At 44.4% G+C, this 26,638-nt stretch overlaps 1 protein-coding gene across 3 annotated transcripts in view; it reads right to left on the minus strand.

Moving 5' to 3' along the window:
• The window catches only part of LOC143286901 (uncharacterized), a 51,786-nt gene that overhangs the window by 6,133 nt on the left and 19,015 nt on the right, over positions 1-26,638 (minus strand). For 2 of the 3 annotated variants that reach the window (XM_076594831.1, XM_076594830.1), the window contains exons 9-21: positions 25,929-26,175; positions 24,800-25,005; positions 24,032-24,268; positions 22,025-22,981; positions 20,971-21,639; positions 20,087-20,206; positions 16,608-16,787; positions 13,625-13,813; positions 12,549-12,694; positions 11,269-11,417; positions 10,006-10,100; positions 9,105-9,207; positions 1-7,416 (exon numbers count right to left, since the gene is read on the minus strand). The exon at positions 1-7,416 is cut by the window's left edge and continues 6,133 nt beyond it. In XM_076594831.1, the coding sequence (XP_076450946.1) occupies positions 5,414-7,416; positions 9,105-9,207; positions 10,006-10,100; positions 11,269-11,417; positions 12,549-12,694; positions 13,625-13,813; positions 16,608-16,787; positions 20,087-20,206; positions 20,971-21,639; positions 22,025-22,981; positions 24,032-24,268; positions 24,800-25,005; positions 25,929-26,175 (5,301 nt within the window). In that variant the 3' untranslated portion in view covers positions 1-5,413. The remainder of the gene's footprint in view (positions 7,417-9,104; positions 9,208-10,005; positions 10,101-11,268; positions 11,418-12,548; positions 12,695-13,624; positions 13,814-16,607; positions 16,788-20,086; positions 20,207-20,970; positions 21,640-22,024; positions 22,982-24,031; positions 24,269-24,799; positions 25,006-25,928; positions 26,176-26,638) is intronic. The other variant, XM_076594832.1, reaches the window with a different exon arrangement.

The raw sequence follows: 26,638 nt of genomic DNA on the forward strand, positions 1-26,638 counted from the left end.
GGATGGAGGGGGGAAGGAAGGGGCATGTATCACAGGCAGAAGAATTTTACAAAATTCATCTTGCCAGCAAGTTTTAAAAAAGAATGGCAAATGGCAACTTATCAAAGCCTAAGTTAAAATACTGTGTCATTGATTGCTGCAAGTCCACTTCACTGATAACTACATTTTTGTAACATGATTCTCAGTCGTGGGCAGTTTGATTGAATGTCACAACTTTCACTTCACAAATCCCATGAAGTAATGCACATTATGGGGATGGTAATCCTTTCATACAAAGACCTCTTCATTCTCACACATTCCACATTGCACACAATGCAACATTCACCACATGACACATTCCAAACCTCACAGACCTAGCACAGGACTCATTCCAATCATGGCACACATCTCCACAGGCACACGCATCACAGGATTCTTTCAAGACATTGCACACATCTACACACACATCACAGCTTACACATCCCCACTCACTTGAACTTATTCAAAGGACTCGTTCCAAACAGCACACAACATAAATCACTGGGATCTTCTGGTATCCATTGTGTAAGTTACATACTCTGGTTTTCAGCTTTGCACCTTCAATGACAGTATCACTAGGACAATCTAAAAATCACATCAAAGCCATCCATCCACACACTATCTTCATAATACTGGAGTATCATCAGTATGACAGAGCATGATGGAAGTTGCACATTTCCCCTCAACACAGAGAACTGACATGGTAGCAATGTTGAACATTATCATCTTCATACAACCATGCAACCGCCAGCGGGCTGTTTTTTCCATCAAAATACACCCCCATCCCCCTGCAACCCAAACCTCTTGTACTCAAGTCTCACAGAACCCAATCAAAATAAACGTATAAAATCATGATTATTTTACCTTTGTTTTCCATCCACAGCAAACTGACCCAAGAATTTTTTTCATAAGCAAAAATTGCTTTCTTCTCACTTTTTTTTCAATTAATTTATTTATAGTCTGTGTGTTTCAGTTCTTCAACACTTATTCTGAGCTGGAAATAACAGACATAAAGAGCTAAAGTCCTTTGACAAGTGTACTTAATATGTGCACAGATAAGCGCAATAAACCATGTTTCCATTCAGAAATAAAAAGTAATACTTTCACCTGAGAATGAGATTATGTAAGATTTAGACTGGGAGACTGGTTTTTATGTTTACTTTCAAAATGTGGGACAGGCAGACCTAACTGCGAACAGCATGTAATAGCCAACAGTTTGTGTACCGCCCCACTATGAAGCTTTCTCACCACACGTTTCATGATTTAACGCCTGCTTCGACCTCATTCTGATACCTTATTGATTATTATTTCAAAGAACCAGTCAAACACTGGCTCAAACAACGGCTATCAGTATTACAATGAGACCATAGGGTATTCTGAAGCAAGTCTATTTTCAAACTGCACAGATCCTGAGCGTTCTCAAAAGTATCTGTGTGTGTGTGTGTGCGCGCGCGCACGTGCACACATGTGTGTCTGTGTGTACTGAACAACCAAGAATACAACAGTCTGGTGTGATGTTATTGTGATATGTTTAAGGAGTTCAAAACCTGCTTCTGTTTTAATTATCCTCATGTACCCAAATTCACTGTTGCAATTACATGTCTGTTCACATTCACCCTGAGGTACCCCTGCTATTTCAAATGTTGGAAAACCACTGAAAAGACAGAACAAACTAACTGTTCCCTGTGCAACCAAGCAGAGAAAGCCTTCCTAAACTGAAGAGTTACATCTGACAATTGTACGACCAGTTATTTGTATAGTACATATGCTGAGTTTGTCACTTAAACTAGATCGCAATTAGGCTTGCCTACCCTATTTCCTTGTTTCTTTTCTTACCTCCTGCATCAGTCTTTTATCTTTAAGTAATTAATTCAAGTATTTCATCAAAATATATTTGTTTGTTTCTTAATGTATGTTGTTGTTTTTTTATGAACTATGACTTTAATCATTTCAATAGGCAGATTCATAAAGTCCACTCAAATGACATTTAATAATAATATATCCTGTTTTTCCATTCTTTTCAGAAGTTTGTTTTTATGATGCGTTTTAAAAAACATTTCGCTCTGCAATTATTCCAGGTGTGATGGTTCCCTGGCTGACTCCCCTTAGTTTTTAAGCAGTCAGTCTAATACAATGGCATGGGTCTGTTCACTGAACAGTTTTTTTGTTTGTTCCCCCCCACCGTCCAACTTAAAATCACAATTTCAATTCAAAGCACGCACTTTCTTGGCATACATTTCTGCTGCACTTCTACAATATCCTCCTCCATTTCACAAACAAAATAGAACCTGAGGTCAGGATACTCTGCATACCGCTGGCTTTTTTTTTTCTTTTCTTTTTCTTCTTTTTTTTCTTTCTTTTTTTAATATATATCAATTTACACTGGGAACAAATCAGTTTAAAAGTAAAAGTTTTCCTTGACTTTTTTGTAAAGGAATATTATTCATAATGTATTAAAAAAAGAATTAAAAAAAAAAAAAAGAAAAATGGAAAAAAAAAATCAATGAATGTCAAAATCAAAAATCATTAGAAAAACAGACACTATCATATGAAATTTGAAAGAATAAAATGTATTCCAAACTTAACTAATAAGTTCCAAAGCAGTGAACTGACATCAATGGTAGGAAACCAAAAATAGGGGAAATTATTATCAAACACACAAAATGAAATGAGAAAGTTTTTTTTTTAAATATATTCCACACAATAGATTAAAAAAAAAAGGTGAACTAACATCATCCCCACATGATCCCCTGAAAATAAAATAAAAAAACAAAACCAAGAGGAAACCAAAGGTACTGTTTTTAGACGATCACTTGTATCAGTGGTTCTAGATGACTGCTGACAGTAGTTCTACTTCCAGACAACCATATCATCTCAAGACAGTGGTTCCAGAAGACCATGTCATCTGACAGCGGTTCTAGAAGACCTTGAAATCTGACAGAGAGTCAGGAAGACCTTGCCATCTGACAGTGGTCCCATTCGGCTGTCCATCTGACAGTGTAACTAGAAGACTGTTGTCTCACAGTATTTCCAGAAGACTGTACTTGGGACCTTGGTTTGATGTCTCATCCGAAATACAAACACCCAGACCACCACTCAAGGTCTAGTGTACTGGGGGAGTGAAAACCTCAGTCCGTCTAGGACTTGAAGTTGAACCCATGAACACTGGTTTCCTAGTTTATCACATTGCCACTAGGCCACTGCTCCACATAATTCACATAACCTCCTTGTGCTACAAATGCTTGCTGTTGGCTGTGAGCTTTTTAAATTCTGACAAACTTAAAATGCCTATTGCTTATTGTCTTAGGGTTTCAAAGATATTAAAAAAAATAATAATAAAAGATAACTAAAAAAAATTCTGGATAAAACTGGATTGTCATTCAGGAGAGGCCACTGCTTTACTCTGCATATCAATGTATCACTCTCACTGGCAGGACTATCAAACCCATTCATAAAAAATCTAAAGGTCAATTAGATATTTCTTAATTGCTTTATACTGTCTTTATTTCACAATTCCGAATGTTGTTAAAGCACATTTTTCTTTGTGCTGTGAAGAAAAACAGAAACAAAAAAAAAGTGTGGCCAACGACAGCAGAAAAATACTGACTGCTGCAAATGTGCAAGGGCTAAGAAAATATCTGCTGCATTCAGGCTGACAGCAACAAACAATCTGAGAGATTTTTACAAGATGAAAAAACAAAACGCCTAGAAGGGACAGAAAAAAAAGGGAACTTGTAGTATACTCCCTGTTTGGTTAAGTATACTTATCATGTCAAACTAGGCCTATTAGTTTGCTCTGTTTGGCCGAAATTCGCAGCTTACTTGGTAATAACAAGACATCATGCTCTTAGTACACTGTCTGCAAGCTAATCAAACACCACTTCCGGCCAACCACTGCTTCCCGAGTTAGGTATGTTATCTAACTGCTATGTATTTGCCAACCTAATATGCAATGGAAATATCAATTTCTTACATTAGGTAGACTATCTAGTTGCTCTTTATTTGCCAACCTTTTGTGCAATGGAAATGTTATGATTATCTAGTTGCTCTGTACTTGCCAACCTTTTATGCAATGGAATTGTTAATTTCTTGGTTGCTTGTTCTGTGAGGCTTTCTGTGACATTCTCATTTCAAAATCAAGGCAAGGCAAGAAGTTTATTTCAAGTGCCTCCATTGAAATATTTTTCAAGAGCATTTTTTACATACACCGTAAGAGTGATGAAAGAGTGATGTCATAAAGTAAATAAACACAAAAGGCCCACGTGAGCAAGCAAACAAATACACATAAATACTTTTTCCTTCTCAACAGACAATATCACTTTCGCTATCAAACATTTTACAGGAAAGAGACATGTATGGTCAAAATGAATGTTTTAAGCTATAAAAATATTCTTTTATCTTTTCATCTTTTATCTTTAACAATATTCTTTCATCCTTTTTCTTTTTTCTTTTACATTGTTTGCATCAGTACTTGACATCTAATTAATCAAAGGAGAGTTTGTTTTCTCTGTCAATCTCGATCTTGCAATAAGCATTCAGATTTTCTGAACCTACGAATCATGCTACATAAAATATAAAAACATAAATAAATCATCAGAAGCAACCTGTTTAGTATTAGATGTTGATTAACATCAAATGTATGATGGTACTTTTTAGTCTACAGCCAACAGAAATCATTTGAGTACCATGAGGCTGCCTTTTCCTTTTTGCACACAGCACAGCACAAAATCAAGGTAACCTTCGGGAGGTTATCGGCCGTAGCTACTTTCATTTTCTCCGCATAGGTGGGTAGTAGTTTGCACAGGACAGGAATCAGACCCCTGCCAGAGTCTGCATTAGTAGGTGACGGTTAAGTATGTGTAATTAAACCATCATTCTCCCAACACACACACCTTCTATTGACACTGACTGAAATAACCTCCACCCTCCCCACCCATTGTGCAGCCCCAGTGAGTGTGAGACATACCCTGATCACAGCGAGCATACCTGTCCCACAGTCAGCTGGCAACACACTAGCCATTCTCACCGTCCATCCACTGGGAGTCAGCTAAACACATGCTTGTTATCATGCATTTGTACACAACACACCCGCATGGGTTTATCACATCGCATTCTCTCTCAAACCTCCATGTACACCTACTTATGTCTTTTTTCATCAAACACGAACACACGCTGCCATGTATCACCATTTGCTCGTTTACACTTGAAGTCACATCTTTGCCTTCTTTTTGGCATTAGATTCTGCTGCCATTTTTTAATTCATTATTTTAAACAAAAAAAAAAACCCCAACATAACACCACCAGCAAATGTGTGAGTGTCTGACCAGTCCTATCAAAGCATGTGGCAGGATATTAAGTACTCAATGAGAAGAGATCACGAGATAGGCAGACCCAGCTACCTCAGAATACTGCGAACCGCGGCATCCAGGTCATGGTGCGAGGAGTGTTCCTGACCCCAGCGGTGCGGGGGGGACAAGGGGGGGCTCTCCTCGGGACTGTCCAAGGCTGGAGGAGACCTGCCCTCTCCTCTGCGTCGGAAAACACCAGCCGCCCTGGGCACTGGGCCACCCCCACTGTGGGCGTCCCCCCCACCCTCCACATTGCCGCTGCCGTTCAGAACACTGTCGATGGCTGACTGCACCTGAGGGTTCACCATGCTGCGCTGAGGGTCCGTGCTGTCCAGCTCAAATGAGGTTTCCAGTGCGTGGGATGGACTGCTGTGGTTGTGGAGAAAGCTGGCGGACAGAGGTGGTGGAAACACACGACCCAACTCGTTTGTGTCCAAAGCACTGTCAGATATTGCATCCTCAAAGTCCATGTGGGCCTTGCCCAACCTTCTGCCCTCACACTCCTCCCCTCTGTGACTGGACCGACTGTTGACAGCAGAGGGGTGGCGATGGAAGCCTGTGGGTGGGGCCATGGAGTTGATGCTGTGTGTGGGGAGCTCTCCCCTCACGTCTATCACAGAATGGCTGCCACTGCTCTCACCACTGTACTGCCTGCCCCGGTCATCCTCATCTTCAGAGTCAAAGTGGTCCAGCGACTCCATGGCAGAACCCACATAGAAACCCCTCTCCTCCTTCACCTCCCTGAACACACAGTCCCTTGGCCCAGAATAATCACCAGAGCTCAACCCTGAGAAATCCTCCCTCTCCCTTTTCATTCTCCTGTTCTCGACAGATGACACTGACCCTGAGAATTCCCTCTCCCTTTTTAAAACATTCCTGTCAACAGACAGTGACCCTGAGAAATCTGCCTCCTCCTTTTTTACATGTTTGCTGTCCACAGGTGGCGGCATCGTCTCACCTGTCCGTTTCCTGCGTCTGCTTTTGCCGACCGGATGCTTGCTGCCACAGTTAGAGTCTGAGGTCACAGAAGTTCTGGGGGGATCAACACACAGTTTTGGTGCTCCACCCACACACACACTGGAGGAGGCCTTGCTGGTGATGTTCAGGCCATACTCCTGCGACGTCCTTTCAGAGAGCCGTTCAAGTTTCACACTCACCCCTTTGCTGTACTTGGAATTGTCCACATCAATATACTCTACCTCCTCTGTCACAGGCTCCTTCTTCACCTTTATCACCTCCCCCTTCTCATGCCCCGAGAGAGACCGGCTGCGCAATGATGAGCGTCGCTCCCCGGCGTCTGAAGATCTGTGTTTCTTCAGCAGCTCACTGGTGAATCCCGACCCATCGTTACGAATCACCAGTTTCACCAAGCTCCGCTTCGGAGGCTCTGGCCGTGGAGGCGATGACCTGGACGACTCACTCTGAAAGCTAGACTGTTCCTCGGCAGCAGAAGAGGATTCCGGTGGAGGGGAGGAAGCATGTGCATCAAGCTGTTCTTCCTCCTCCTCCTCCTCCTCCTCCTCATGCACTGGAGTGGACGCCTCGAATGAGTCGTTAAAACTACTGTGTAGCTGATCTGCCTCCAACTCACTGGACAGATCCCCAACGTGGTCACCATGATCACTGGATTCCTCCCACCCGGCGCTTCTGTCCTGGGGTGGGGCGTCCCACACTGCTTCCTCCTGGTGGTGGTGGTGGTGGTGGTGAGGGGACGCAGGGTGCTCCTCCGGGTAAGCCAGGTAGGGGCTGTGGTGGGGGTAGTGTCTGGGGGGAGACAACTCACTGGGCTCCCTCTCCTCCTCCTCCTCCTCCTCCCGCCCTGACAGCCCTGCTTCCTTCTCCTCCACCACCCCGCAAACCTCCTCCCCTGGCCGGTGGTGCTCCTCTTCACTTTCTGCTCGCTTGCTCTCCTCCTCTTCCTCCTCCTCCTCTTCCTCTTCTTCCTCACTTTGGGGAGGACTTGCTTCCTCTTCCTCCTCTTCCTCACTGTCTTCCTCTTTTTTGGACAGATCTTTTTCCAGATAGCTCACGGGCATTGGAACAAAGGCATCTGGAAATGAATATAAAAACTGTCAAATTAAGAACAAAAGTACTTGAAAACAAATGTGTCAGAAAGGGAACACAGGCTTAAGAAAACAGCACGCATCAATTTTGTTAACACACAAAAATTGTAGTGATTTCTTTTCTTTCTTTAAAAAAAAAAATATATATATATATATATATCAACACATTTTCTGGGGAGAAAAAGCCCTGCCCAGGGTTTTCCAGGGTTTTCTTATTTTGATTTCCAGATAAATTTTACCATCATATCTACCAGTTTCAACCTTTCCCTGTTTTCATTATGACATTCCAGCCAGCTGGGACAACTCAGAACAAAAACTCAAAGCATTTGATTTGTGTCACACCCTCCTAACAAGAGGGTGGACAAAGAGAAAAAGAAACTGTTTTTCAAAATTTATAAAACATGGAAAAAGAATCAGACTGTTTACCAATAAACAAGAAAAAAAAAAATACAAGAGATGATGTGCAAACTGTGCAAGTTATTTCTAATTATACTTCTTGCTCACTGTCAAAAAAATAATTCTTGAAGAACCAAATGCTGTGTGTTGCAATGTGAACAATTCGATCTAAGCTGGACAGGTGATCTCTATTTGATAGGTTATTTAACTGTTTAGTATACAACCACTTTTACTTAGTTTCACACTCAGAATGTTTGACCACGATGATACTTCATAATCAAAATAGCTATCACATACGAACGATTCCTACAAAAACTGACTTTTGAGGCATGATAGCATACGATGAGTTGTAAATAGTGCTACAAACTCCAATGTTCAACAGGTTTATCAAAATTATTTCAGAACCTTCTTTTTTAAACATGATAGTGCAGTTAGGCTGGTCAGTCCATATTTTTCTCTTCCTCGTCTTTTTCTGCAGACCAAAAATGGTGTGTTAAGCTGTCTTAACCCAACACCCCCGAACAACAAAATCCCAAGGGAATTTCTCGATCCTGCACGAAGGGAAATAACTCCACAATGAACTCACACATTCCAAACAAAACAAAAACAAAAGAAAAAGCTTTCATTACTTTGTTGCACTGGACAGCTCATAATATACAGAAAACACTGCAGCTTTACAAAAGTGTAAATTGGGAACATTTAAACTATGGATTTTTTTTTTTTTTTTTAATCCAATATATTCTTGAAAATGTCTCAAGCTGCATGGACAGAAGATAATGAACAAATAGTGATCCGTTGTGTGTGCATGCACATTGTTTCATCCTCTAAATACTCAGCTAAAAATACATGGTTTCATCCTCTAAGTACTCAGCTAAAAATACAGACTCCTCATAACAGTTGCCCATGACTGAAGGCAAGTCTAAATAATCATTCTCAGCCATTTTCATCCAAGAAAAAATCACCAACAGTAAAAATTCACAGCTCAGAAATTATTCAACTGATTCACACAAACACTTCAAACATAAAAATGGTGTCAATGGACGGAAGTAACTAAAGCATTTCTGCTCTCAGTGCATTATGGGACAGCTCAAAGCGAAAGTGAAAGGAAAGAACACTATGTTTAGCGGGCCTAATCAGACAATTCAGGGACTGAATATGGAACAAAATGCTTCCAGTCAAGAAATCTGGTTTAATCCGTAAAGAGGTATACAGGCAGGCCTCTGATTCCAACAATAGATTGTATGCAACACATCACTTTCTTTTCTGCTGATTTGCTTACCTGGATTGGTACTGACTAGCTCCCTCTCTTCTCGCTGGAGCATTTGCATTTCACTGCTCCACATTCGACTGATGAGGACCTGTTCTGATGTCGGGTACAGACACTGAAAAATACAACACAGTGATCAGGCACAGAACATTAACATCACTGTAACTCAGCAATTTTCATTCACAACTTCTTAAAGTTCCAAAACGAAACGTGCCAGAATGCTTCCAGCTACAGTGCCCCAACAATTTGTATTTCACTGCCTGCCAGTCTTGAGAAAAACACCTACCTTATTTACTTGATCTGAACAAAATACAAAAACTTTTCTTCTCCAACAAGCGTTTGTGCAAATATTCTTCAAATGTTGTTGAGTTTTGTTTTTCATCTATCTCTGCCACTGTACTGCAGAGAGGGAAAGTTAGTGAAAGACTGAGTGTGGGTATGAGTTCATCCATCTGTGTGTGTGTGTGCATGTGCAAGAAGTTTTCCTTTAAATAACTGAGCTCTATAATTGCATTTAAAAACTTTTATTACCAAGTATCCTAAAATGCATCTGCTCCAACAGATATCATCCAATAAACATGTCCACACTCATGCACATAGCCATAGGTCCACTCAGATATTCAGACATACTAATCAGTCACAATGAAAGAAACTTCACATGTGCACGCGCACACACACACACACACATACACAAATGAATATAAAAATTTCAAATCAAAAGTGTATCTGAAAAGTTACCACAAGTGAGTCAAAAAAAAAAGAGAGAAACAATTTTTCCTGGGTGTCCTATACATTCCAAAAAATGTCCTACAGTTTTTCCTTTAGCTAGGACATGTGTCCAAAACTTTTGAAATCAAAGACAAACCCCGCACAGGCAGTGTGACACAGCTTGCACCAGTGTTCACCCACTCACCATGCTGTCTTTCAAAGCAAGCTCACGGAACTTGCCCATCATGTTTTCTTTCCTCTTGATCAGGTCTTCGCTGACAATCTCGAAGTTGGTGTCAACTGCAACACAAACCTCACTCAGTTCAGTATCCCCGTTTTACCCAAATACAACATTCAACACCACCCTCCTCTCCTGCCTTTTAAATGATAACATTCAAATGTGAAAATTAATATTTCAACAAAATGTCTACAATCAAAACTAACACTTTAACAAAATGTCTTCAATCACCAGTTTGTGTGAAGGGACACTGGACAAAATTCCTCCTCCTTCAGTTTTACAACCTCGTAACACCAACCAGCTTGCTCCCTTTTCCATACTCGCGAAGAAAGACAGATCACCATCAACATCGTATGGGATGTCACTTGTGCCTATTCCTGGGTGGAAAAAAGGTTCAAATGCTTACAGCGTTTGACTGGCTGGAGTGGACCGGACATGGCCGGGCCTCTTTTCACTGTCAGCCATGCAAATTTTGGCCAAGCAAGGCAAACCAACAGGCATCAGTTTGACATGGTACAGTATATGACACTAACACTTATTTAACGACATCCCCACCCACCCCCACTCTTCTCACAACACTTCAGTCCATGACTGATTTTCAACAGAAAACTGAGGGCCGTTATTAACTGATTATACGGAGAGCCCAAAATGTTAGACACATGCACAGCAAGTGTAATCTTCTGTAACAATGAAGCCAACACACACACACACACACACACACACACACACACACACACACACACACACACACAGAACAAAACAAAACAAAGGAGGAATCTCAAGACTATCTTGAGGTGGAACTCAAACGTAAGAATTCAACGTAAGATTAGTGTAACATAGTTCATCAACATTTTGATTAAAATAATATTTTTTTGTTAGATTTTTATCACTTCAATGGAGAAATCTGACACAAAAACGACATAAACTAAGCTGACCAAACTGTCCACACAGACGCCAGCTACAGTGTTCTTCCTGCAGAACACAGCATGCCACCAACAGGGGAAAGGGGATAGGAGGAGCAGTGCTAGTCAGGTGGAAGACAAGGCAACACATAAAAATCGACCAGGGAGCCCGCCCTCCGGCCTGAAAGGAGCCCCAGTGTTCAGTTCAGTTCAGTTTCTCAAGAGGGAGTCACAGCTTTTGGACAAATCCATATATACACTACACCACATCAGCTAAGCAGATGCCTGACCAGCAACGTGACCCAACGCGCCCAGTGCCGCTACTCACACTCATCCATCTCTTCCGTGGTGGGCTCGTGGGACTGGTGCACATGGTACCTCAGAAGGCGGCGACACGCCTCCCGGTGATCCTTGAAGGGCGTCTTGGTGTCCGGCGCCACTGCATGCTCCTGGTCTCGGCTCAGCTGCGAGTGGATCCTGACAGCACACACACCACCCACCGCATCATCACAGGGCAAGGATTTCGTGATATTGTGCACCGGGAATGAGATAATTATATCTTGTTTGTATTGTCTTGTGTCTTATAAACTGAAAGTCATGACAATGAAAAATTTTATTCTATTCTATTCAAAACACCCTTTAGGTCTAAGTACAATAATCTCGACAACAAAAATTTCTGTGGGGGGTTGAAGGGTTTCCAAGAACAGTTCATTCACAAATTTAAATACCATCCCCCCTATTCAAAATCAAATCTTAGTTCTTGACGCCATCTCCCCAATCCTCCAAAACAAGAAGTCCCCCCAACCCAAGCTCCTTATCACTGTGAGACACTGTGGAGTTGAGGCCTGATTTGAAGTAACACTAAATTTTCAGTTTCAAAGTGTCAAATACAAAGACTATTCTGTACAGGCAACATGTCTGCTAGATATCTAAAAAAAAAAATAATAAAATGCAGGTAAAAGATGACTGACCTTCACCAAAATCAAAACGTGCTAATCAGGCCTTGACAGCCTACCCAAGGTTTGTGAATAACAAGAACAAAATAATGCGGGAAAATTACTTTGGAGAATAATTTTAAATTACAATATAATACAGACAGTGAAAGATAGATAGAGGGCAAGACAAGGCAGGCCAAGAAGTTTATTTAATGTGCACCCTGGGGGCATTGAAACATTACATACATAATAATAATAATAGTATTTATATAACGCTGAATCTTGTGCAGAGACAAATCAAAGCGCTTTCGCGCCAGTCATTCACATGCATGCATAACTCTAAAACTGTAGAAACTAAAGATAAGGAAAAGGCAGGCAAGGGAGGCTATTTTGGGAAGAGGTGGGTTTTAAGGCCAGACTTGAAAGAGCTAAGTGTGGAGACTTGACGAAGCGAAAGAGGAAGTTCATTCCAATTGCAAGGTCCAGAGACAGAGAAAGAACGGTGGCCAACAGTCGAGTGTTTGAATCTGGGTATGCGTAAACAGAGTGGATCTGAAGCCAATCATAGGGAGCGAGATGGAGTGTAGAGGTGAAGGCAGCCGCAAAGATAATACAAATACCAGAATATAGAAGCAGTGCTACAGAGAGCAGAGCAGTGCCCATGGCCACTCACATGGAGCTCTTGGGGATGTCCAGGTTGAGCAGGCGCTGACTGCTAGGAGTGGGGGCTGGGGTGGGGGTGGGGGCTGTCCCCGCTGCTGCCCCCGTGCCCACAGCCGGTCCACTGTCAGTCTTGGGCTGGCTGCTGTTCACCAGGGCCTGCCAGGGACATGAACCAATCACCTTATAACTCCCTGCCAATCATTCAACCAGTAACCTTATCGTCTAAAGTAACACACTGCACAGGAATTCACCTTATTCAGGTTCCTTCTACAAACAAACAAGATTTAATCAAATGAAAAAAAAAAAAAAATCAAGACAGGCAATCATTCCACCAAAAAATTAATTCTCATTCAAAAACCACCCTTATGATATCTGCAGGAGAGTGACTCAGGAAAAGGGATGGCGGGGAAGTAAGAAGGGTGATGGACAAACCAGTCACATCAAATCATGTCCCATCACTCACGTTTCAGTTCATCAATTTAACAACACATCATTACATAAATTCAGCATCACAATATAAGAGCATTCAATTTATCACTTTAGTAACACATCACTGCATCAATTCACCCTTAAAAAGACGGACAGACTATATATATATAAAAAAATCACTTTACACACTGCAACACATCACTGATTGAACACTGTCACGTCACTGAATTAAGTCCCATCAATTCAAAATGTCCAATCAGGTAAGAGCATCAAAGAAACTCCAGTATCATGGCATACTCACTGGAACAGGTAGATATAGGAAGAGCAAGGGAGATGAAGGGGGGAGAGGGAAAGAGAGGAGGAGGGGAAAGGGGAGGGAGAGGGGGGGAGAGAGAGAGAGAGAGAGGGAGAGAATTGGAATCGTGTATTTACATTCAGGGGCCTCAGCCCCCCAGTGAAGGGGTTCACATATATATAACAAAACTCAATGAACAACATAAGCAAACAAGTATAAATACTGAATGCATTATAATTTTTTTTTTTAAAGACAAGAGAGAGAGAGACAGAGAGACAAAGAAAGAAAGGCAGAGAAAAACAGAGAGAAATAGACACAGAAAGAGAGGGTGGAGAGAGGGAGGATGAGTGGCATCATGATACCTGAACAGTGGTGGGTAACTGCTGGGCAGGAGTGGAGGGGAGGTTGGAGGATGCCGACATCACCTGCACCCCCTGTTGGACCTGGGGGGCACCTCCATCTCCGGCAGCACACACAGGGGCAGCAACTCCTACTGCCGCCACGGACGATGCCGCTGGACGCTCACTGCCTGCCACTGTCGCCATGGAGGTCTGGATGTTCCCAAACACACATTAGTTATGTACTGAGCGCACAGACACCTTTTCTCTTCTCTCTGCATTACACACACACACATGCGCGCGCGTGCACACACACACAAATACAATACAATCTGTACATGCAAAACACACACACATGCGCACACATACACACACATACACACACACACACATTCTCACCGATACACCTACCTTTGTCGACTGAAAACGAAGACAGACACAACATTGTGCACCATTATGAAACACACGTGATTTGTTCAACAACATTTATTCTTCAGTCGGAGATAAGATTGCAGATTTCTGTTTAAGTTTCTAAATCACTACAATAACTCAAAAATTACATATAAAAATTATAACCGAGCTGCTTTCTAAATCTTCATGCCTTCATAGGCTGTAACTTCATGTTCACTCAATTCATTCTACAAGCTGACATTTACGAGTCTGACTGTTTATACTCTGCCTGCCAGCCATTCTCAATTTTCAGCGATGGGTGTCTTGGGTATGTTTATTGTTTCCATAACCAAAAATGTTTGTTTCCATAACCAAAAATGAAGTATGTGTAGTTAAACAGTAGTATTGAGCACAATGGCTTGACAACAAGCAGAACCCCAGCAGTTGGACCCTGTGCCTCAGGACATCCAACTTCCCACCAACCTCCTCACCACACCCTCAAAATCAATCTCCACCCTCATCCTCCACCCTCCTCACCAACACCCACCCTCCTCAACACCCACCCTCCTCACACACCATCACTATCAACTATCACCCGCCTCACCCACCCTCATTATCAACCTTCACCCTCCTCACCCACCCTCATCATCAACCTCCTCCCTCCTCAACCACCCTCATCATCAACCATCACCCTCCTCACCCATACTCACATCAACCTCCACCCTCCTCACCCACACTCATCATCAACCTCCATCCCCATCACCCACCCTCATCATCAACCACCACCCTCCTCACCCACACTTATCAACCTCCACCCTCCTCACCCACACTCACACCAACCATCACCCTCCTCACCCACCCTCATCATCAACCTCCACCCTCCTCACCAACACTCATCATCAACCACCACCCTCCTCACCCACCCTCCTCATCAACCTCCACCCTCCTCACCAACACTCATCATCAACCACCACCCTCCTCACCCACACTCATCATCAACCACCACCCTCCTCACCAACACTCATCATCAACCTCCACCCTCCTCACCCACACTCATCATCAACCTCCACCCTCCTCACCAACACTCATCATCAACCTCCACCCTCCTCACCCACACTCATCATCAACCACCACCCTCCTCACCAACACTCATCATCAACCTCCACACTCCTCACCCACACTCATCATCAACCTCCATCCTCCTCACCCACACTCATCATCAACCTCCACACTCCTCACCCATACTCATCATCAACCACCACCCTCCTCACCAACACTCATCATCAACCTCCACCCTCCTCACCCACACTCATCATCAATCTCCACCCTCCTCACCCACACTCATCATCAACCTCCACCCTCCTCACCCACACTCATCATCAACCTCCACCCTCCTCACCCACACTCATCATCAACCTCCACCCTCCTCACCCACACTCACATCAACCTCCACCCTCCTCACCCACACTCACATCAACCTCCATCCTCCTCACCCACACTCATCATCAACCTCCATCCTCCTCACCCACACTCATCATCAACCTCCATCCTCCTCACCCACACTCATCAACCTCCATCCTCCTCACCCACACTCATCATCAACCTCCATTCTCCTCACCCACACTCATCAACCTCCACCCTCCTCACCCACACTCATCAACCTCCATCCTCCTCACCCACACTCATCAACCTCCACCCTCCTCACCCACACTCATCATCAACCTCCACCCTCCTCACCCACACTCACATCAACCTTCCAGCACAGTCAGCATGCACATACACCACCTGACCAACACTTCCACCCTCATTTTCACTGAAAACAAAAGGCAACGAGATAGACCAATCTGACGTGTCCGTCATTCTCACTGCTGCTTTCCTTCTTTCTGCATTAGTAGACTACATGTCCAACATTCTTTCACATCTATGAGTGGACGTTTACATGTATGACTGTTTTCATCCTGCTGTTTAGGCAGCCTTACTCTTGTTCACTCAGTGTGCATGTCAAGTAAGTTTATTCTTCCATAACACACCAAATACTAACATGAATTTCAGGATCTTAAACATGCATATTTGATCTTTTGCATGGGCTTACACATGATAAAGATTAAGACACTGAAAGGTCCGCACCTATATCTAAAAAAAAAACATCTCAGCCAGATGCTGACACCCTGATTGAACCCAGGATGCTCACATTAAAAGTCCAATGCTGTAACCATTCAGCAATTGTGCCTGTCAATTCTTACAGATGACAGGCAACGTGACTGAATGATTTTTGTTCTGTGGATCAAAGTCCTGGCAATACCTAGTGGATTAAGGTATACATTTCACCAGTCTTCCATCATGTGCAGAGCTGCTAACGTTTTAACCCCTTTGTGTCAAAACATGCAAAAGATAAAATACAGGTCTTGCATCTTGCAACCCATGTCAATGTTCAGTGAATAATCAAAATACAGACTAGACCCAGCATAAGCTATCCCAATGAACGAAGAACGGCTGCCTAATGGCAGGATAAAAATCATCATGCATGAAAAAGTCCACTCATAAAAAATGACCGACTGTGGGCACTGCAGCCTACAAGGACAGAGGAAGAGTGAGAGCTGTCACAGCACAGTTTTACCTGCGCAGGAGTTGGCTGTGAGGAGTTATGGGAGTCCACACGATGCTGCAGCTTGGCCAGGATGTGCTGCTGTTGGCGAAGAAACGCTTGCTGCTGATCCAGTGTCATGCGTGACAAGTGAAGCTCAAGCTTCTCTTGCTGTTGCTGAGTTAACTGTACCGTCAGCAGCTGATTGGCAATCTGAAAGGTCAGGGTCGCAGGCAAATAACATACAGCTGACCAAAGAGACTGCCTGATCATTCCCCACCTGCCAACATGGCACAGCTGCCAATCCCTAAACTGGTTTGTGACAAGCATTTCCATTATCTGAGAGCAGCAAAAATATGAGATTAGTAGTGCCACCTCCCCTTACTTTCGAATAATCAAGGTTAACCAGCCACTGTAGCTAAGTGGTTAGCATCATGTACTGATGACTGCAAGGATGCAGTAATGATTTTTCGGCCCATGGCCAGTTCCTACCCAGAGCTGAGTTTGCTATGGGCTCAAAAGGGAAGATGGGGACCTCACAACTGAAGGTCATCCACTTCACAGATATGTCTTTCGGAGTGTTGCTCAAATTTCTTACCACAGCAGGTGAATGGATCTCTAAAGCTTGGTTGACGCCAGAATATATTCTGAAAGAAGTCTAGAGTACAGCCTTGTCATGGAGTCCCAAAGCAAGTAAAGGGACCTCCACAGACGCACTGTCATCATCCTTATGAACATTCATCATCAAATGTAGAAAAGAAAAAAATTGCCCCATTTTCTGTGGCTTTTCATGCCCAACTCTCATACTCTTGGTGACCTCAATTTCAGTTTCCCCTCCTTATGATGACCTCCTGCCCAAAGTTTTCAGTGTCAGCGGGTTTGCTTGAGACTGTTGTTGGAAGAGAAAGAGTGAGGAAGAGGAAGAAGACTATCCAAGAATGGACAGGCAGAAACCTGGCAGAATCCCGGAGAGCAGCGGAGGACAGACAGTTGGACAAAAGTGGTGGTGTTGTCTTCACTGGTGCCCCACGATCATCAGATATTGTGTGATTAGTGAAGGTGAAGATCGCTTGAGGAACATGGCAGTAGTTTCCACTCCCAAGGGGACACTCCATCAGGCTATTACAATGAAGCCATTGTTGTCATCGTTTGTCATCAGTATAGGGCTTAGTTGGCTGTGTCTTGTGTATGAAAAATCAGAACAGGTGCCATTGAACACAACCAGATGATTCAGCTGTAGTCTCTCATGGCTCATATCCTCCTGACACCCCCTATGGGCCGTCGGTGGTGGAACTGCAGCAGACGTACCTGGGTGTGGCTGTACACCCTCATATGTGTCAAACATTTTACCTAGTCCTGTCTTTTCCATGACTTAACTGCTCAGATACTTCACAACGTATGTAGAACAATTCCTTCCAAAGACAGTTTTTTCAGGCAAGATGGCTGCAATCAACTAAACATTTCAGTATGATCATTCCAGTTAATTTAGTATCCTCTTCTAAGTACTTGTATGCAAACACATCAATAGTGTAGCTTGTGTCATTCTCTGTGTTCTATCCAGAATTTCTCCCCCCCCTCCCCTTTTAACTGTGGACAATAAATAGAATATCAGGCCATCTGTCAACCACACATTCCAGCAACAAACAGGAAATGATCCAATCACATCTTGTGGATCTGGATGCAAACAAAATCACCTGAGCACTAAATGAAATAAAACAAATGATCTAGAAATCCACAATAACCGAGAAGACTTACAACCTGTAATTGGTACGAGTAGTAAGAATTTCATTTCTCTATTTTAAATCCAAATTTGGTCTTAACAAACAAAGCATTTCCAAGAAAATGAATTTGTTAAAAGTCTACCTTGGACACACATACACACACACACACAGAAAGACAACCAAAACACCAGATTATTACACAGACTCCTGAGCCAAAAATATGATTTTCTTTAAAAGTGTGCAGACTTTATTTCAGTTGAGATATCTTTCGCCAACCATCACACACATTTTTGCCTATCTAACCAAGCAACAGTTGAATGCTGGAATGTGAATGTTTCAAGCTGAAGTCCAAAATGATTTGTATTTCACTGTTTTAATATCCAGGCAAATTTTACCATCATAACTGTTGAAATTTAGTCTTTGCTACAACTTTCCAACTTTGATAATTCATTACAAAAAATAGTACAAGAGGCAAAGCCTTCAAGACTTGCTTGTGCTCTGCCCTTTATCTGGTAAAGGAATCATGAGGGCAAAAAAGGAAGAAATTAAAAAAATTGCTGAAAAGTGCTCTGTATCAAATAGGATATATAAAATATGCTTGCGAGAAAAAGAAGAAAAAAAAAAAAAAAGGCATGCGAGTGGGATCAAACCATGCATGTTCAGTTCCAAAGCAAGCACACTAATCCCCACTGCTGCAGCACATCTGACATCATCTGACTATATTTAATATTTAAAGCAATGCTGACATTTTCTTCTTCGTGGGACAAATAAACGTGATTGTAGCGGATGTAATAACGCTGTTTAAATCATGTTTTTTGAGTGTTTTATTATATCTCGATTATTCTTTTATTTCGGTGGTAAAGGAGACAATGCCAACGATTCAAGCACACCACAACACATGGTAGCTCTCTAGAGCTGCAGAAACCAGTCTACAACGGACTGAAAGAAACAATTCAATTTTTCTTTTATGTTCATTCCAGTTAATTCAGTGCCCACTTTAGAATACTTATAAGCGGTAAACATGTCAATAGTATAGTTAGTATCACCGTATGTGTTCTGTCCAGAATTTGTATTTCTTTCCTTTTAATTGTGAACAAGAAAAACAGAAAACAAAGTCATGTTGTCTTCGAACACAACCTACCTTCTAGTAGGCCTAATTCAGTGGGAAGCGATTTTCTTTTCATTTTCGGATTTTGGAACAAATCTCAATGAAATAAACCATTAATGATTCAGAAATATGGCTTTATTCGGCAGACTTACAACAAGTTATTGGTATGACAGTGAAAATTTCTTTTCAGACTATCTTAAGCCAAATTTAGTATTGGCAGACAAAGTATTTCCAGAGAAAATGGCAATGTTAAAGTTTACCATGGACACACAGACACACACTCAGACAACCGAACACCGGGTTAAAACAGAGACTCACTTTGTTTACACAATTGTGTCAAAAATGCTTGTTGATATTCCACACAGCAACGTCAAAGTTTTGGGATTTTGTTTTGTTTTGGGGGGTGTGGGTTTTTTTTTTGTTTTTTTTTTAATATCAACAGAAAAATGGCAATCAGATGACTGACATTAAAAGAGACAAAGAGATTTTAATGCACCAATGCTCAAAGACAGGAAATTGAACAGATCATCAGAAGAAGGCTGACACACAGAGAGAACAGAACAGAAGAGAATTTTAATCAGTAAGGTCAAAGCCATATTTGAAAAGGTGTAAAGAGAGAGAGAGAGAGATTGAGATGCCATGTGAGGGAAAGAAAGGAACACAAGATAGAGACAAGGACCCACCTTGATCTGCACAGGGCGGGCCTGGTTGGGGGAGACATTCACAGCAGGGGAGTGGGATACAGCTGGGGAGGTGGTTGCCACCGTTGTGACTGTCGTCACTGCACTGCTGGCTGTTCCAGTCTGTATGTGCGCACACACACCCCACACACACACACATACCAACAAACCATTAACACTGTATACAAAAAATATGAATAAATCATGAATAAACTATTGGTATTAACCACACACAGATACCACATGCAATATCTTCTCAAGTCAAAGGCTCAGAACAGATTCAGATTGGTTAACAAGTTATCAGTATCAACCATCCTGCCTTCTACCACTATCTGCAGCTAACAAAAAGCCAATGTTAAAATTTGCCATGGACAATCAGACACACAAAACAACTGGAACACAGTGAATATATAAAACACTTTCTGCACGCAAGCAAGTCAAAGGATTCGTTCGCTTCTGAAATTAGTTGTTTTTTTCATTGAGGGGACAGAGAAAAGGGATCCACAAGTCATGTTCGGGAGGAAGGTGGCAGAATGGTTAAAACACTTATCTGCCCATACACTGTCTGTGACAGTCTGGGTTCAAACCCCATCTTACCCTTTCTCGCAAGTTTGACTGGAAAATAAAACTGATAGTCTAGTCATTTGGACATGACAATAAACTGAGGTCACAAGTGCAGCAAGCACCTGGCGCGCTGAAAAAGAACCCATGGCGACATAAAGTGTTGTCCTCTGGCAAAATTATATAGAAGATAACCACTCTGATAAGTACACAAATATACTTATACATATGCTTGAAGCCTGACTGAACGCGTTGAGTTATGCTACAGGTCAGGCATCTGCCAGGCAGATGTGGTGTAGGGTATGGATTAAGCTGGGCAATCTCACCTTGTGCGGTGAAGGCTGTTGGACAAGATGAGCAGAGGTGGTGATGGTGGTTGTGACTGGCTTGGGGAAGGCCACACCCTGAGGCCCAATCTGAATCCTCACCATTTTGTGTTGTGCTGCAGCCGTCTGCCCCGCAGCAACCTGTCCTGTGGCCGGCGGGCTGGCCATGGCCATGATCACATTCCCCGTGCCCAGAGAGAGCGCGGATCCCTGGGCAGATCCTGTATGGGTGACCGGGGTGGGATCCACGGATCCCACCCCCAGCATGGGTTTGACATCGGCGGCCGCAGCTGGTTCCTGGCTCTGTGGGGTGGGGGCTGTGGCAGGGTCTGGCTTGGGGGACACCAGAGTCAGCTTGCTGTTAGACTTGGGCTGGATGTGCAGCACAGGGTTGGAAGGGGTGCCCACCACGGGCTTCACGTCCATCTGCACCTGAGGCTGTCCTGTCAGCTGCACGGGGGTGGCTCCCTGCCCTCCCCCTGACTGGCCCAGAGTGGTGCACTGCACAGGCACCATGGGCTGCACAGCTTTGGCCTGCACTGATGCTGCTGCAGTCGTCCCTTCTTTCTGCTGGGGCTGGGGCTGGATGCTGGCCAGGGTTGGGGGCTGGCCGATCACAGAGGGACCCTGAAGCCTGATCTGCATGGTCCCTGCTGCCTGGTGATCCTGCTGCACAGCACAGCCACCACTTTAGTCATGCACCCCCCTTCGTGTCATCGTCACATCTGCTCCCTTTGTCATGCAACCCCCACTTCACTATTCATATTAATTATTATCATCACAGCCACCCCCTTCATCATTACTGCTTTGCATCGCAACCACAGCTTCAGTCATGCACACACAAGGGACAGATGTATCAAAACCCCTCAACACCCCCCCCCCCCCCCCCCCCCCCGAGCCCCCCTCCCAACCAACCCCCAAAAACAAAACAACTTCGAGCAATGGCAACCAGTCAACTAGACACAACGAACACCACACCACCCCCCAACACCACAGTGACAGCTGTGCTGACAAGAGGTTGACAGTCACGAAAAACAGCTGAAGGCTGACTGACCTGCTGATGCTGCGGTTTGTGGAGGGCGATATTGCCGTGGGCGGCCAGGATGCGGAGTCGCTTCATCTCCAGCTGCTGCATGAGGGCCAGGCGGTTCTGGTCAGGGTTAGGCTGCTCCTTCAGCTTGTTCAGGGTCTCCTGGATCGTCAGCAGCTCCTGACGCTCCTCCGCACTCAGACCCTGCACCAGCGCCGACCCCACCCCCTTCACCGTCACATTGGGGGGGCCCTGCTTTCCACCCCGCACACTCTGGGTGGTGGAGGTGTGGGGCAGGGAGGCAGTGGACATAGTGGACATGGCAGGGGTGACCACCTGGGTGACCGCTGACATGATACTGGTTGTGACCACGGTGGACTGGGACACAGTGTTGGTGACAACTGTGGCAGAGGCAGTGGTGATGGTCACGGCAGACCTCACTGTGGTGCTGCTCAGGACCACGTGCTGAACCACCTCCGGCTTCTTCTTCTTCTTGCTCTTCTTTGATGTGGCCGGGGTGGTGGGTGGAGGGGTGGGGATGGGGGTGGTGCTCAAAGATGAAGGGGAAGGGGTGACGGGGGGTATATCTACCTGGGCAGCGTCCGCCGTGTCGCCACCGTTCACTGGATCCTGGTACTCCTCATCATCCAAGATGCCGCTAGTCATGATGGCTTTGGACAGAATGTTTTCCATACTCTCAGCTGCCTCAGAGGTGGAGGCACTGGCAATGGCAGAGACAGAGGAGGAGGTCGAGGCAGAGATGATGGAGGCAGATATGGAAGAGTTTTTGCTCTTGGACTTTTTGCTGGCTGTGGACACCTTGCCTGAGGGGGCCTGCACCACTGTCTGCTGAACAGTCAGCTGCTGCTGCTGCTGCTGTTGCTGCTGCATAATGATGGACTGGGACAGGTTCTGCAGCTGATGCAGGTTCAGGTTCTGTCCTGCCAGGTTAAGCGTCACAGTTCCCGAGTTGCTCCCCGCCTAAAACACACCAACCTTTATGAAAGGCTTGCATTGCACTTCCCTTACTACTCATACTCACTACACATACAAACAAACAAACAAAAGAAAAAAAACATACAAATTAATACTGCATAAAGCAACCACCATGGCAAACTGGTTAACATCACAGTCAAATGACTGGGAGGACGCAGGTTCAAGCCTCATCAGAGGTGGGGATTTTCGGCCCATGGCTGGCTCAACCAGAGCTGAGTGTGCTTTGGGCTCAAATCAGAAAACTGGGACCACACAGTTGACAGTCATCAGCTTCATGAATATGCCTTTGAAACTGTTGCTGAAGATTCCGGCTATGCACAGCGGATGTCTGTATCGCTCTGGACAGTATAAGGGAAACACAATCCAGTTGGTGTGTTGCACTGTCAAAACAGAAATTTTGTGACCAAAATTTGAGTTTGTTCAAGTTCCCAAAGTGGAACAACAATGTTTTTTTTAATAAAAATAAAAAAGCCAAACCAGTGTGGTGCCACCTACTTTTTTTGTGCCTATGTGTGTATTTGTTTTCCTATCAGAGATTTTTCTACATAATTTTGCCAGGGAAAACCCTTTTCTTGTCATGGGTTCTTTATTAGCGCTTGAGCGCATGCTACAAAAGGGACCTCATTCACCGTCTTGACCAAATGACCAGCATCCACAGACCACTACTTTGGGTCCAGTGGAAGGGGAACAAAATACTGGCCAGTGAAATGAACTGTGAGAAGAGGGCAGAAAGAAAATATTGGCCAGTGTCTCCTCCGGTGTGTGGCCTCCTGGTGACCTATTATCAATGATTCCCTGTGGACTGCCTGTACTGGGACTGCAACCGATGAAACAGGTGTGGCTGTATATGAGGGACTCAGAATGAGCGGCACAAAAACGGTGCAGATAATGGGGCAGCAAAAAGAAAAAAAGAAAAGAAAAAAGAAAACAAAAAAAACTGGCCTTTGTTGGATGCTAGTGTAATCAAATTACTGTGAGAAAAGAGCAGAGGAGAAAAACAGGGCCAGGAAGGGGCAGGCAGGAGGGTGGGCACACCTGAGTGGACACCTGCTGTCCCAGCAGAGGAACCTGGTTGGTGGTGCCCAGGGTCTGCAGGACAAAGCCAGGGTTGGTGGTAGAGGTATTGGATGCCAGGGAACTGGCCTGGGGTGTGCTGACCGCAGTGACCGGGGCCACCAGCCGCAGGGACTGACCCGCCACTCCTGTCAGCAACTGCTGCAGCGGGATGTTTTGGGTGGTGCCCGCCGTCTGGGCCACCAGCGGCTGTGGTAACTGCAATGAGAATCATCACAATGTAACCAGCAGCTGTGGTAACTGTAATGTGAAACATAGTATAATCACAATGACTGATGACTGTGGACCTTGAGTGGTAGTCTGGACGCCAGTCATTCGGCCAAAAATAAACCTATGTATTGTGCAGCATGCACTTAGCGTATGTAAATGAACCCAAGGCAACGAAAGGGTTGTACAACCAGTCATTCGGGTGTGACGATAAACTGATGTACCATGTGCAGCATGCAATTAGCGTAAGCAAAAGAACCCACGGCATTGAAAGGGCTGTACGGCCCAAAATTATGTTGTAAAATCCACTTGGATACTTGCAGAAAGAAAAATGTGAAGAAAACAAAAACAAGAACAAAAGAGTGGCCCTCCACTGTGGCAACATGCTATCCCTGGAGACAGCAGCCTGAATTTCATTAAAAGAAATCTGTATTAACAAAACTAAACAAACAAACAAAAAAAGAAATATATTCTACCCTTAATGCAATGACACAATACAGTCATGGCTGGCACTGTACCCACCTGTGTGGTGGAGGGTGTGGACTGCAGGGTGGGCTGCTGGATCAACTGCTGCTGGCCGTTGACGTTGCGCACCAGGAAGGGTGTCTGGGTGATGGACTGGGCCTGGGTGACCGCCGTGGCCGTGCGTTGAAACACGATACCCTGGGACCCCCCAAAGTTGATGACGTTGTAGCTGGCCTGCTGCTGCCCCACCCCACTGCTGCTGCCTGCCAACACCATCGTCAGCACAGCTGCTGTTACCACTGCCGTCTGATGTGATGTCATGAGCACACCTCACTCCCGTCCCCACCCGTAATAAAAAAACCTGTTCATGTAGTGTTACATCACCACCACCTCTTTATTCATTCATGACAAAACAATAACTACACACACTCCTTTTGCCTGAAGAGCAGCCTGTTGCACAATACAACGCTTCTTTTTATCTCATGCAAGTCAACTTTTACCAAGATTCTTGTAGTCTTCCTCTTACTGTACAAACGCTTGTCTTTCGCTGCACAGTCTGCTCTACATGTCTGACAACTACACATCTCCACTGCCTCATAAAGACAAAACACATGCACTGTTTCATGGAGCACATTCAACCCAAGTAATCTGATAAACACTGACGCACCTGGCTGGTTAACACCAATGCTGGTTCATGGTACGCTTTCACTGATCGACAAGTAAACCTTCTGTAAAGTACATCCCCACTGAAGAAAACAACTTACTGCTTGGTAAACTCACCAGTATGTACTGTTTGTTTGTTTTCATGACATCAAAGCCAGCTGGCAGCCTGCTCCCTTCTGTGATGTAACATATGTTTGTTCTTGCGATATCAGAGCCAAGCGCTCACCCAGAATCATTTGTGCTGCCACTGAAGCATGTCTGTCAGCTGGCATCTAACTCCACACAACATAGAGCAGGTCTGTCATCCCAGCACTGCACTTCATTCACAACCCCTCTCAACACCCATCATATCTGGGCTGCCCTAGTGTAGCAGGGACCAAATCAAATCATGTTGCTTACAACCCAACCAACCTCAAAGGGCCCATTTCAGGGCTGAAAAGCCATCAAGTCCTAAAAACCCAATCAAACACAAGACAAAATACTGATAAAAGAGAGCATCAGGGAGCAGACTGGCAGCACCCACCTAGAGCGACGTTGGACTGGGGCTGAGCGATGACTGCCGTGGGCTGGGCCAGCCCCACGTTGGAGGCCACCTGCATGGTCTGGGCACCCGCCAGCTGCACCGGCTGACCCGCCATCTGCACCGCCTGGTTGCCCGCCATCTGCACCGACTGTGCCCCGGCCACCTGCCCAAGACACAGCTGCTGGGACAACGTCTGGTTGCCGGCCGGGGACTGCACATAGAACTTGCCCTGGGCAGTCTGCAACACCTGCACGAACACACATACAATGTATACATACACACACCATCGCTGCCTGCACAGGCATAATACACATACATAAAACAAAAGGGCACAAGTCTACCAGGTGTCTTACAGTGGTCACTGTGGACAACAAAAGGACATGGGACAAGACAAGACAAAAAAAAGACAAAAGTCTTTATAAAGATGGTCGGACATAAGTCTTTGTTGCTTTTTGATATGCTGCCCTCACCCAAGAAGCGTTTGCCAAGTAGGAGGGGGGAAGAAGGAAAAAGGAAAGATGTCAAAAAGAAAAATTATGACAATTAAACAAAGTTGATACACAAAAAAAAAAAAAAAAAGGAAATTTTCTATCTAAAATTACGTTTAAATAACATACTTACCGTGACCCAACTAGTGCAGACTCCGGCAGGGGTCTGACATTCCTGTCCTGTGCAAACTACTATCTGCCTATGCGGAGAAAATGAGAGAA

The sequence above is a fragment of the Babylonia areolata genome, chromosome 10 (assembly GCF_041734735.1).
Source record: "Babylonia areolata isolate BAREFJ2019XMU chromosome 10, ASM4173473v1, whole genome shotgun sequence".
Taxonomy (NCBI): domain Eukaryota; kingdom Metazoa; phylum Mollusca; class Gastropoda; order Neogastropoda; family Buccinidae; genus Babylonia; species Babylonia areolata.